Genomic DNA, 12,989 nt, shown 5'->3' with positions numbered 1-12,989 from the left:
AAATTTTCGTAATTTAGAAAGATTGAATGATTTCCCCAAATTACAAGTACTTTCACTAACTTTTACAGATGCTCCAAATTGTCCACCAATGAAAAGTATATGTATAGATGATTTGGAATTGCGTGAGTTGAAAGTTTTCAAGTTGATGGTTGAATCTACATACTACATATTCGGTTGATATTGCAAATTGTTCGTTTCCAAAGTTGACAATTCTTCAAACAAAGGATAAAAATCCTGGGATCAAGTCAATTCTTAATTCTATATTTGGGTCTAGTGGCTCTCTTAAAGAATTTAGTATTAATTCTAGTTCACCACTTCATTTATGGAATTTGATAGTTGAAGGAGTTCAAAAACTTAGTATCACTGGGTTTTTGCCCATGAAAAAAGGGAGTGAAATTGATGAGATTCATACTGATCGTGATTTAAAAGAATTGGAACTTTCCCAAGCTTCATATTTACACCAGCTTACAGAGATTGAAAATCTAGAAAAATTAACTATTTTAACATGGCATGGTCCTAAATGGAAGTTGAAAAAAGAGTATGAAAATGTCTTGAAAATCTTTAGTATACTCGGAGCTCCATGGAAATTGAAGCTCTTCACTATATCTGTTAGGGTCGAAAATTCAAAGATTAGTGATTTTGTTTCCCAGTTGAATTATCTTGAGGAAATGATTCATGATAAACCAAAACGTCCATTGAAGTATAAAGTATATCCTAGTGGAAACAAACATATGGTTTACAAGCTCATGTTTGATGTCAACAAACTTGTGGACAGACAACCAGTTAATCACAACATACAATTTGAACCGTTTGAAAACATTTTTCACCGTGGATAGAGAAATAAAACACCACCCTTACAACAACAAACGTTCAACTTCAAACTCAGGGCTGGGGCATATAATCTTTCATTAATTAACTTCAACAATGGTTTCCTTAAAAGTCTCAAATGATAACGTCAAGTATAACAGTGACAACACTGTTTTAACTTCTTCTTACACCTATCAAAACTCAATTGTCTCAAAACAAGGTGAAACTTATACAGTTAAACCTTTCACTAAAGATTATGAATTTCAAGTTGATTTGAAAGTCCCAAAAGTTGGTTTGTTATTAGTTGGTTTGGGTGGTAATAATGGTACTACTTTTGTTTCCGCTGTGGAATCAAATAAACAAAAAATTGTCTTTAATACAAAAGATGGTGAAATTAAATCAAACTATTTTGGTTCAGTTACTCAAGCTTCCACTGTTAAAATTGGTATTGATGAATCTGGTAAGGATGTTTATGTTCCATTCAACTCAATTTTACCCTTAGTTGATCCAAATGATTTAATCGTTAGTGGTTGGGATATTAATGGTGAAAATTTACAAAATGCTGCTAAAAGAGCTAAAGTTTTATCTTATGATTTACAATCTCAATTAGGTTCTATAGAGTAGCTCGGATTACGCTAGGTCACGCTTATTTACCCTCGTAAGTTGATTTTATAAGCGTCAACTTTACAAATGACCTTTCTCCATACTTTGGTTCAGTATTGTTATCTTCAATATAATCATACTATAATGATATGAGCTACTTTTTTGAACTACCTAATGAGATATTGAGTCTTATTCTTTCAAATCTTGATCCTTTCCAAGATTTCCAGACGTTGGTCTTCCTTCCACAATTTAAGCCCTTGATTGACAGATCCCTTTGTGTCTTGACAGATGATTTAAGAATAAAGAAAGAGTCACCATTACATACCTTCCATTTAGCTACTTATGAAGAATCAATCCATAACTATCAATATTTCATTATCAATATATGTGCGCCAGTTGGTGAAGCTTTCCTTCCGAGGATAATAAACAGAATGATCTTTTACAAAAGGACACATTTCATCAACTTCCAAACAGAGTTATTGCCTAGAGGATTTTTCAATCAAGCTGTTTTCAATGGTAATGAATATAGTGCTGGTATAAAAATATCAAATGCGAAAAGACTAGGTTCTGCTGAAGTTTTTGAGAAATTCTATGATTCAATGAACTTTTCCATTGATGCACCAAACCTTGAAAGTCTCTATGTTGATTTTGGTAATAGGAAAGCATTTCTAAAAAAGTTCAAAATCCCAAATTTGAAGGTTCTTGAAGTTAAATCATCACATTTGAGCTCCAATTGCGTTAGGGATTTCACAAATTTGGTTAGGCTTGGAATTAATAGCTTTTCAGATTTGGAAGACTTGGAACTATGTAATTTGGAAAAGATAAAATTATCAGCTGGTTATTCTTTGATGATGAGTAATTGCAAATTTCCCAAGTTGAAAACCATCAGTATTGATCCTGATGCAAGGTTACCGGGTATTGTCAATTGTGAGTTGGACTCATTGGAGGTGCTTGATATTCAAATGACCAAAACTTCGTATATCAAGAATTTATATGCTCCAAGCCTCCAGCTTTTATCGTTAAACCATACAATCAGGGGCATATTAAATACATTGGTATTAGATGGTGGCTGCTTTCCTTCTTTGGAGAAAATCGTTGTTCCTAGTCCCGTCTATCTTGCTGAATTGGAACAATCACGGTCTTTGCAAAATGTTGAAAACTTGAAAGTATATATCCAGAAAGAATGGTTTTATCCAACAGTGCCTATGTATTTGATGAAAGATGATGATATGGAAGTTGAAGATTTATCTATGGCAAATGAGCTTGATATGTTGCTGAAAACTAGATTGGACAATGTTAAGGTTCTATCCCTCATTTTTGAAAACACACAGAAGCTAGAGAACTCAAGGCTTCAACTACCAGATTTATCGAGGCGTATTCCTCAGCTGGAGACACTAGGGCTCTACATTCACAACTTGGAGCCAGGTGACACAGTTGACATTGGCTTCTTGAAATACACACCAGTGAAGCAATTTTGCACAAATATCCCTCCGGAATCATTCATTGATTTTGATGAGTATCAAATCGATGAGCTCAGTAATTATACAGGCAGCTGTCAATCGATCTATGACTGGTGAAAGTATGAAGTTTTATAATTTATAACGTCGACATTAATGATAATGATTTAAATTTGACAGTATGTCCATATCGAGTAATTTCCCCTTTTGAGATGTTTCCCGGAGTTTTTTTCTTGACCGCCTTTTTCGAAAAAAAAACCATCACAGTCAAAAGGTTATGCCTAATTCTGAGGCAACAATCTCCTAGAGGGTTCTGAGCGTTCCTGTTATACTTAAAAGATACATTTCATGAGGTTCAGCAAATTAGTTCCAGTGACACTGGGCTTAGTCGCTTTTTGTGCTGCATTACAAATGCCCTTACTAGACAACTTTCAAATTGTCGATAAGGATTATAAAGAGGTAGTAAATCAATTCAAATCATTCTTTCAAAATCCAAAACCTGATAATCATTATTCAACTAAGGACATCTCACAACTACCAACTGATTTATCTCAATATGAAAATCACAAAATAATAAGGTTTTATTATGATGAAACTAATCACAAAATAATTGAAGAACTCAGGAAAAATTACGATCAGTGGGAACATAATCAAGAGTTTATTGATTTGAAAATACCAGATTCTGATTTATCAACCATCAAAGAAGTGGGCAATCATAAAATCATAATAGATGATTTAGCTCAAACCATTTATGAAACATACCCAAAACCTGAAGGTACCGATTTCAAAATAAATAAAGAATCTGATTTCCATACTGAAAGTGATATTTTCTTCAAGGAATATAGACCTTTATCCACTATATATGCCTGGCTAGACATTTTGAAGGAGACATATCCAGATCTTGTTGAAATTGAATGGTTGGGACAAAGTTATGAAGGTCGTGATTTGAAAGCGCTTCATCTAAGTTCACAAACTGGATTGAACCCAACAAAGAAAACAATTGTTATGACTGCAGGTGTTCATGCAAGAGAATGGATTAGTGTTTCAACTGTTCTTTTCACCATCTATCAACTTTTAAGCAAATATGGATCTTCAAAAAAAGAGACAAATTTTTTAAATCAATTGGATTTTTTAATTATCCCAGTTTTCAATCCAGATGGTTATGAATATACCTGGACAACTGATCGTTTATGGAGAAAGAATCGTCAAGAAACTTACATTCCAAGATGTTTCGGTATCGATATCGATCATTCATTTGGTTATCATTGGACAAGATCAGAAGATTTCCCATGTGGTGAATCTTATAGTGGAGAAGCACAGTTTGAAGCTATGGAAGCTGAAAATTTGGATCATTATGTGAATATCACAAAACCAGATCATATTATTTATGGATTCTTGGACTTCCATTCATATACTCAGAAAATCCTTTATCCGTATGCTTATTCTTGTGATGAATATCCAAGAGATATTGAAAATTTATTAGAATTAGCTTATGGTCTAGCAAAATCTATTAGATTGAAAAGTGGAAAACATTATGAAGTCTTACCAGCTTGTAAAGACCGTGGTGTTGATCTATTACCTGGCCTTGGTGCTGGTTCATCATTAGACTACATGTATCATAACAGAGCACATTGGGCATTCCAATTAAAACTAAGAGATACTGGTTCACATGGATTTTTACTACCTTCAAAATTCATCATCCCTGTCGGTAAAGAAATTTATAGTGCTGTCAAGTACTTTTGTCAATTTATTTTGAACCCAGACCTATAAAATTTTAATTTGATGTGTTTCTAATGAACGATTTCTGATTTTGAAACTTCATTTGTATGTACGGTCACGTGCATATCTAAAAACGATAAAAAACCAGCGAAACTCGGAGACACATAAGAAATTGTTCTCTGAAGGCGTCAAGTATTAAACAATACTAGTACAACAAAATAGCAATATAAGAATGAATTTCAAGTCGTTACTCTTTGTGTTCTCGTTGGTTTCATTTGCATTTGCAAGTATGTGTTCTTTTTTCGAGTTGGAGAGACATTGAAGTATCAGTTACTAACATGAGGCTCAGATTCATATATTCTTGCGTTTGAACAGGGACAGTTAACTCCAAATAGGTAGGTACAATCGACATGTAGTGTGGATTTGGCTGAATACTAACTATTCATTAGATATGTTACTTTAGTTAAGGACAAAATCATTGCCTTAGGTGGTGAAATCACACATGAATACACCACAGTTTTGACAGGGTTTTCTTTCAATATTCCAGATAATGGATTGGTCGAAGCTATTGCAAAGCTATCAGATACTAAATACCCGTTTATTATTGAAAAGGATTCAACAGTTTCTATTAACGATGGTTCTAAATGAGATTATTTGGGCTAGTGATATTTTTAAAAGGCGGTTGTATGAGGTAATTTATATGGGAAAGGATAATATTTTGGATATAATAGGTTATGAGTTTTATGATATGATATTTTAATACTTCATGAGAAAACGCTTATGGTTATTAAATTTGTAGTACAATTTGTTCAATATACAAGCTTTTCTCTTTTCATTAACGCTCAAGGTTGATATTGTCACCAAACTTTGTGTATAATTGTGTCTTCAATTCTGATAGTTTGTCATCTATATCCTCTAGCTTGGTTTCTAATTCACTTATTTGACCATCCAAGATCTCACTATCCTTTTCCAATTTTTCAACGGCATCTTCTTGCTTCATTTTAACAAATACACTTGAGACTTTATAATTCACCAATTCATCTTCATCAATCAATTCAATTTCCATAGAGACATCATCTAAATACTCTTTCTCTTGCTTTTGCTTTGTCAATTCAGCACTTAATAAATCTTTCTTTTGGATCAATTTTGAGAATTCATTTATCTTTTTTTGATCTTCAAATGTGACTTCAACTTGGTTATTTTGACCTTCCGGTAGCTAAAATTTGTCAGAGCTTTTTCTCTAGACCCACTGGAAATTACCATGTTAACATACTAGTTCCATTTTGGTTTATGAATATGCGTGTTTTATCCTGGGAATCTGTCTCTTGATCTATGATATTTTCAATGTTGAACTAGTCGACACCAATTTTGAAGACCATTAAAAAAATCGCGATTTACAAGGGCAACTAACCATATAATTATAATGCTATCTATTAAATAATCTGTTAAATGGTCTATTTAATACTTAACTACTGAGATGCTTAAGCATTAGGTTGAACATATATTTTGCCATTTTCAGTATCTCATTGACTCGACAGTATCAAACCTCGCCACAGATAACCTTGAAATCTGGAAAGAGAAGCTACATCAAAGAAATTCATTGTTTAGCTTTTATTAGAACTGAATACTTGTATAATCTAGCTGATCAACAGCTTATAACATCAACTTTTCATTGAGGAATTTCCAACAATAACTTACCAGTGGTCTTTCTGCTTTCTAAATCTTCAGCAGCTTGTCTGTAGTCACTTAATGGATAGATTTTTGATATATCAAGCTTTAATTTCCCAGATTCAACAAGATCGAAAAGTTCTTTGGAATAAAAATCCCATTCCTCTTTGTCAGCAATATAGTTGAAGACGGTAGGTCTCAATAGTTTCAAATTCTTTGGGTTCAAAGCTGTTAAAGGAACAGGCGGGACAGCGCCAGATGCATTACCAAATGAGATTAAAGTTCCCTTTCTTGCTAAAGAGTCTAATGAGATTTGAAAAGTATCTTTACCAACACCATCATAACTTGCAATAACACCTTTTCCATTAGTGATTTCCAAAACTTTTTTAGTAACGTCCTCAGTTTTAGAGTTGATTAAGAATTCAGCACCATTTTCTTTAGCCAATTGTAATTTTGCATCTGTTGAAGCCGTAGCAATGACATGAGCACCACGAGCTTTAATCAATTGGGTCAAGATTAAACCAACACCACCAGCTGCTGCATGGACTAAGATATAATCACCTTTTTTAACATCATATGCCTCAGTAATAAACGTTAAGGCAGTGAAACCTTGAATGAATAACCCACCATATAATTGAAGTTTCTCTTCTGACGCATCTTTTGGTAGTTTGAAAATTCTTATAGCTGGATTGTATTTGGTGTATTGAGCAAAAGTTGCTGGCGAAGCATAAGCCACATTATCACCTATATCAAATTCTTTAACATTCTTACCTTTAGCAACAATAACACCTGAAGCTTCTCTACCAAGGGTTTGAGGTTTGGGAGCAGGATATAACCCAGTTCTGAAGTAGTTTTCAATAAAATTGATACCAGCATATTTGTTTTTGATCAAAACTTCGTCGTCGTTGATTTCTGGGACTGGGGCATCTTCATAACGTAAAACGTCCCATCCTCCACTTTCGTGGATTCTGATGGCTTTTTGAGTCTTTGGGATTTGTGTAGACATTGTTCTTATGGCAATTGATGTTGGCTTGAATAGTGTTTTCAGGCTTTGAAGCATTATACAACTACATTTGAAAAGTCGAAAGTTGTGGATCCCTTTTATACAATTTTCATGGCTTTATAACCGACACAGTAAAAAATACAGAATTTGTCATCCAAATGAGCAGTACAAAGTGTGAAAACTTCAATTCCTATACTTTATGTTTCTTAGTTGGTAGTTGAATACTGAAGTCTTTGATCAATTCATCAAATTGAGCAATTGTTTCTTTCATATCAGTCATTCCCAGCCAGTAATCTGAGGTTTTACGTGGATGCCTGACAAAGTTTCAACGAGCTTCATGACCATTAATAAATATTATCATTGTGAACTTTTAGTGATCTCTATAATATAGTCACCAATACCGTTCAAGGTCTCATCTACTAAATCGCCATATTCTGTCATTTCTAATGTTGATCAAAAGGTTTGTGTTCGAAAGCGATACTTAGTGTTCCCTTAGGCTTACTCCATGAGGTAAATTAGATCCCAATTAATGAAGCATGAGTGGATGAAACATCACATCAGCAACAAACATTACCCCCATGAGCTTCATAGTCTGAACGTAAGACCTAATGACTTTAATTAGTATCAAGATGGTTACTTTCAACTACAAATTTAACCAATTTCAATACAAAAATTCAACGTCTTTTCAAAAACTTCGACAAAGGCCATTGCCGCGGCATGCCTTCGGACCGTTCGTGGAAAAAGAAATTTTGACACATCGGCATTTCAAAAAAAAAATTTCAATAACATACGGAATCCAGATTGAAAAAATAGCTTAAAATTTTTCACTCTTCTTCAATTCTGTTTACTGGAAACCTCCCAATTGAGCTGTATTCAAATACCTCATTGCACCATAATGGCCAAGTACGAGTGTAACCATCACATGGAATCCTTCTTGAAAGAATTACCAAAGTGTGAACATCATTTACATTTAGAAGGAACTTTAGAACCAAATCTTTTATTCCCATTAGCTGAAAGAAATGGAATTCAATTACCTTCAAATTTCCCATCAAATGTTGAAGAATTAAACAAACGTTATACACAATTTAAAGATTTACAAGATTTTTTGGATTATTATTACATTGGGTGTAATGTCTTGATTAAAGAGGAAGATTTCTTTGATCTAGCGTGGGCATATTTCCAAAAAGCTCATAAAGATGGTACTTGGCATAGTGAAGTGTTCTTTGATCCTCAATCCCATACTGAACGTGATATTCCAATTGAAGTTGTTGTTAAAGGTTTCCAAAAAGCATGTGATAAAGCTGAACGTGAATTGGGGTTAACTAGTAGATTAATCATGTGTTTATTGAGACATTTACCATCTGAAAATGGTTTAGAAACTATTGAAAGTGCTAAAACTTTCATTAAAGATGGTACTATCACTGCCTTGGGTTTAGATAGTGCAGAAAAACCTTTCCCACCACAATTATTTGAAGATTGTTATTCAAAAGTTAAACAAATCAATTCAAATATCCAACTCACTGCACATGCTGGTGAAGAAGGTGGTGCTGATTATGTTGTCACTTCATTAGACCTTTTGAAAGTCACACGTATTGATCATGGTGTTAATTCAATTCAAGATGCTGCCTTGATGGAAAGATTGGCTAAAGATCAAACAATGTTGACCGTTTGTCCTTTATCTAATGTTAAATTACAAGTTGTCAAAGATGTTTCAGAATTACCATTAAATAAATTCCTTGATGCCAATGTCCCATTCAGTTTAAATTCAGATGATCCAGCTTATTTCGGTGGGTATATCTTGGATAATTATATCACTGTTCATACTAGATTTGGTTGGAGTTTAGAAACTTGGTGCAGAGTTGCTAGAAATGGTGTTAATGGTTCATGGATTAGTCAAGAACGTAAAGATGAGATCAATCAAGCTATTGAAAAAGTTCATGATAAGCATAAATCTTTATTGAACTAAGGACTACATATGTGATATATTTTTGTACACTAGAACTAGAAGCATTTTGATAGAGTTTTAAATAATAATTAATTGCATAGAATATCTTTTTTATAGATGATTTATTATCATTTCAAATGATCGTATTTACCAGCATCTAAATCTTCAAAGAATTGCTCAATTGAGATTGATAATCTTTTAGCAGCTTCCACAATTTCATCATTATCATGAACAGCAGCAATTGTTAACCTCAAGAAATGAGATTTTGGTGTAGTGAATTTAAAATTCAAATCAGTTGTCATTCTATTACCGAAAACAACATCAATACCATTTGTAACTGTTTTATAACGTAATTGATCCAATACTTTTTCCCATGTCTCTGGATCTGGGAATTTTTCCTCGATATTGACATAAAGGATAATAAACATACCAGCATCAGGTTCCACGACTTCAAATTGGTTTTTAGAATACGATTTTGAATCATATAAAGTCTTGAGGAAATAATCACGTCTGATTGTATAATGTTTGGCAATTTTCTTAGCCCAATTCAACCAACCATCAACACCACCCCAATTTTGAACAATGTTATTGAATAATAATTGGGAAACACCAGATGGTGCCCTTGTTGATAATGCAGTGTATAATGATAATTTCTCAATGAAATATTTGTTTGCCACAATGAAACCTAATCTTAAACCTGGTGCAAATAATTTTGAGTATGTTTCTAATCTAATGACTCTTCCTGAAGTGTCAATAGTTAGATATGAAGGTTTCAAATAGTCTTTGATATAGTCATCATTAGATAATTTTCCCTCATTTTCATAAACGTTTGGAGTACCATATTTTGGTAAAGAGATGTAGCCATAAGGGTCATCTTCCACAATGATGAAATTATGTTTTTCAGCAATTGCATAAATTTTCTTTCTCAATTCTAAAGATTGACTTAGACCTGTTGGATTCTGACCAGTTGGGATCGTGTATAATGCTTTTGGTCTTGGTAAATCCTTGTAATCTGATGAATCCCAATTAGTCAACAAGTCATCTAAATATTCAGGATCAATACCTGGTTCTTTGCCATCTTTTGGTCTAATGTTTAATTTAACTGGGATTGCAGTCCCGTTATAATTACCAGCAGTGGAATTGAAAGGAGTAAAAGTGAATTCTTCAACCAAAATTGTACCATTAGTTTCCACTAATAAATCACAAATTTTATGTAGGGAATCACCAGAACCATTTGTAATAATTGCATCCCAATCTTCATAAGCTGGTTTATTTGTTCTTTTGATTAAATTTTTAGAAAAATTTCTCAATTGAGGGAAACCAGCACCCCAAGAGTATTGAAACCCAGTTGCAATGTCAATTTCATCATCATTTGAAGAATAACGATAAGTATGATTTGTATGAGTATCATTAATCTTGTGAATTTGATCCTTAATATTGATATCTTTTAAATTCGTGTGTGCACTCTTATTTGCATATTTCAAATGTTGGAAAGGTTCATCAACTAGATTCAAATGGATTGATTCAACTGGGAAGAATCCTTCATCAGGACAACCTCCTCCTAAAGGCAATGGATTTGGATGTTTTACGACTTCTGGAGGAATAACAGATTGATAAAAACCTGCTTGAGATTTTCTAGCTCTTGCTCTTTCTGAAATTAGTGTTTCAAACTTGTCTTCGAATGTCATTTTGGTAATTGGTTGTTGTTAGTAAAATATAGATCTTTTTTAACACCTGTGAACTTGTCAAGAGTTTATATACTAATTTTCAATCTCCATTTTTGATTTTTAATTTGGTCTATACGGCTTTCGGAGATAATTCTCAACTCGAAGCCACCACAATCCTCAATTTCAACATATTGAATTAAATTGAAAGCAGTAGATAAAAGACGTGGCTGTTTTAAAGCACAGGGAGAATTAAATTAGTCTTAGCCAAGTGATGTAGTTAGTTGAGTCATGATGAGTCAATGAGTTTGAAGGGCCCTGAAGTTGAAGTTATAACTGGCCTGCTTGTACGTGGAGTTAGTCCCCGATTGGGACTGTATCCTTATCTTCGAGGGTTCACGATGAATCATTACAATTGGCTATACATTTGATGGGATACTTCGAGAAACCAGATGGATATACTTGTTCATTTGGATCTTGGTACAACTCATTCAATCTGATTTCCCTCGATCGATAGAATCCTACTAAAACTACAATGTACGCTCTACTTGATCAGCCCTTTTGGTAGCTAGCTCCATGATCATTATGAAATCACAACTCATGAATGATATTAAAATTGTATAGCTCTATGTATGTGTCCTTTTTTTTTATATATGATTAACAGTTTATCTTAATTGGAAGACCCCATTCTTCATTTTCACCAATAGTTTCAATCAGTTGAGTAACTCAATTAATCAACTTCAACAATAGGTAATGGATGTACCCACTAAGACAAACCAAACAAATGAACCCCAAAATATTTATAAATGGTAAATACTCATTCACCATCCCAAAAGCTTTGAAAACATCCTCTTTCAAATACCCAGAACTTTCCAACAATCCAGCAAGCCATAGAACATGTAAATTATTAATGATGCCAATAATAGAAACCACAACCCCATTGAAGAATGAAATCCAAGCTAGATTAGATGAATATTCTTTATAAAATATACTGAAACAATTTACCACGACACCTAGTGTAAATGAAACAAAGGCACAAAGAGACTCACATGGCGCACAAATGTGATCAATAACAACAATAATGAATGTAAACCCAATCAAAAGAAGATCCTTAATCAATACTTTAGCAAATCTATTATGTTCTGGATTTTCAAACCATTTTAATGGATTTGGGTCTTTTTTTTCTTCCAATTCTTCATTGTCAAGTTCAAGTTCACTATAACAAGACTCAACATCAGTCACATCAAATAAAGATTTATTTTCAACAGAATATGGATTTGAGATTTTAGCAGTATCTTCATCAAAAGTGGGACAAAGTAAAGGCATAATGGAAAAGAATGGTTTTTTCAAGCACCTAATATCAATAATAATAACCAGGATTGATCCTTCTTTTGAGGCTTTGAAGTATTCTTGTTTGTAGATAATGCCTGTTGATGGAAAGGTTCACCAGCAGTTTCTGAGTTGATTGAACCAACAGAACTTCTTCTAGATTGATCAATAGAATAAGGGATGGATGAGATTGATGATGAAGATGAGCTTCTTCTTGTTTTGCTTGGGTACATAGAATTGTACAACAAGTTTTTATCAAAGTCATCAATATAGTTTGTATTTAAAGAAAAGCTGTTTGTGTTTGAACTATTATTGTATTTGTGTAACATGTTGCAAGTTTTGGGATTTTGTGTCACTTGGCCGCTATTGCAAAGTCTTGTTTTGTTTGATGATTTCAAAATAGTTTATCCGAATAATATAGTGTGGATCAATTATGGATCTTGTGATATTGATTTCAACAGCAATAGTTTATTTGATTTGATTAAAGCAAAAGGATAATTAGCATGGGATGGTCATGAACTTGAGTTGTATTTATAACAAGTTTCAATAGAATGATTCTCCTCTTTTCAATTGTTAATTGCTGTGTCCATTTTGTGGATTCAAACAGAAGCCTCTTTTATCAACAGTTTTAAACGATCAATTGAACGAATACACAACGCGTTTTGTTGAGTTTTCAAATCAACTGATAACATTTGTAGGCTATTACTTCTGGAAAGGGGAAAGGAGGGGAAGAAATCGCAGTGGCAGATAGCCGCGAAAATATGATATCACGTGACTCTATGCCGGGTAAATGT

The 12,989-nt window shown here is 33.4% G+C and overlaps 9 protein-coding genes across 9 annotated transcripts; 6 read left to right on the top strand and 3 right to left on the bottom strand.

Annotated features, from left to right (window-relative positions):
• Window positions 1-95: 95 nt before the first annotated feature.
• Window positions 96-931, top strand: WICANDRAFT_86974 (uncharacterized protein). The gene has a single exon (XM_019186082.1). It carries the CDS (start codon window positions 378-380, stop codon window positions 834-836), a length of 459 nt encoding a protein of 152 aa, XP_019041142.1. The 5' UTR covers window positions 96-377; the 3' UTR covers window positions 837-931.
• WICANDRAFT_60007 (uncharacterized protein) lies at window positions 925-1,431 on the top strand (the record flags this gene model as incomplete). Its single annotated transcript, XM_019182919.1, has 1 exon — window positions 925-1,431. The coding sequence occupies one exon, from the start codon at window positions 925-927 to the stop codon at window positions 1,429-1,431; it is 507 nt and encodes a 168-aa protein (XP_019041141.1).
• A 543-nt stretch (window positions 1,432-1,974) lies between these two features.
• On the top strand, window positions 1,975-3,114 carry WICANDRAFT_86972 (uncharacterized protein). Its single transcript, XM_019186081.1, has one exon. The coding sequence runs from the start codon at window positions 2,010-2,012 to the stop codon at window positions 2,985-2,987; it is 978 nt and encodes a 325-aa protein (XP_019041140.1). The 5' UTR covers window positions 1,975-2,009; the 3' UTR covers window positions 2,988-3,114.
• A 164-nt stretch (window positions 3,115-3,278) lies between these two features.
• Window positions 3,279-4,637, top strand: ECM14 (putative metallocarboxypeptidase; the record flags this gene model as incomplete). Its single annotated transcript, XM_019186659.1, has 2 exons — window positions 3,279-3,326; window positions 3,525-4,637. 2 exons carry the CDS (start codon window positions 3,279-3,281, stop codon window positions 4,635-4,637), a joined length of 1,161 nt encoding a protein of 386 aa, XP_019041139.1.
• A 784-nt stretch (window positions 4,638-5,421) lies between these two features.
• On the bottom strand, window positions 5,422-5,868 carry GIM3 (tubulin-binding prefolding complex subunit GIM3; the record flags this gene model as incomplete). Its single annotated transcript, XM_019185333.1, has 2 exons — window positions 5,422-5,802; window positions 5,860-5,868. 2 exons carry the CDS (start codon window positions 5,866-5,868, stop codon window positions 5,422-5,424), a joined length of 390 nt encoding a protein of 129 aa, XP_019041138.1.
• A 387-nt stretch (window positions 5,869-6,255) lies between these two features.
• Window positions 6,256-7,260, bottom strand: WICANDRAFT_60004 (quinone oxidoreductase family protein; the record flags this gene model as incomplete). The annotated part of the gene is made up of 1 exon (XM_019182918.1): window positions 6,256-7,260. The coding sequence occupies one exon, from the start codon at window positions 7,258-7,260 to the stop codon at window positions 6,256-6,258; it is 1,005 nt and encodes a 334-aa protein (XP_019041137.1).
• An 822-nt stretch (window positions 7,261-8,082) lies between these two features.
• Window positions 8,083-9,707, top strand: AAH1 (adenine deaminase). Its single transcript, XM_019186658.1, has one exon. The coding sequence runs from the start codon at window positions 8,153-8,155 to the stop codon at window positions 9,221-9,223; it is 1,071 nt and encodes a 356-aa protein (XP_019041136.1). The 5' UTR covers window positions 8,083-8,152; the 3' UTR covers window positions 9,224-9,707.
• A 1,897-nt stretch (window positions 9,708-11,604) lies between these two features.
• Window positions 11,605-12,358, bottom strand: WICANDRAFT_86968 (uncharacterized protein; the record flags this gene model as incomplete). The annotated part of the gene is made up of 1 exon (XM_019186080.1): window positions 11,605-12,358. A coding segment is annotated over exon 1 (166 nt), but the record flags the coding sequence as incomplete, so codon positions are not given.
• WICANDRAFT_86967 (uncharacterized protein) lies at window positions 12,359-12,878 on the top strand. Its single transcript, XM_019186079.1, has one exon. The coding sequence runs from the start codon at window positions 12,523-12,525 to the stop codon at window positions 12,691-12,693; it is 171 nt and encodes a 56-aa protein (XP_019041134.1). The 5' UTR covers window positions 12,359-12,522; the 3' UTR covers window positions 12,694-12,878.
• The last annotated feature ends 111 nt before the right edge of the window (window positions 12,879-12,989 follow it).

The sequence above is a fragment of the Wickerhamomyces anomalus genome (genome assembly GCF_001661255.1).
Source record: "Wickerhamomyces anomalus NRRL Y-366-8 unplaced genomic scaffold WICANscaffold_1, whole genome shotgun sequence".
Classification (NCBI taxonomy): domain Eukaryota; kingdom Fungi; phylum Ascomycota; class Saccharomycetes; order Phaffomycetales; family Wickerhamomycetaceae; genus Hansenula; species Hansenula anomala.
This window is presented reverse-complemented; position numbering and strand designations above follow the sequence as displayed.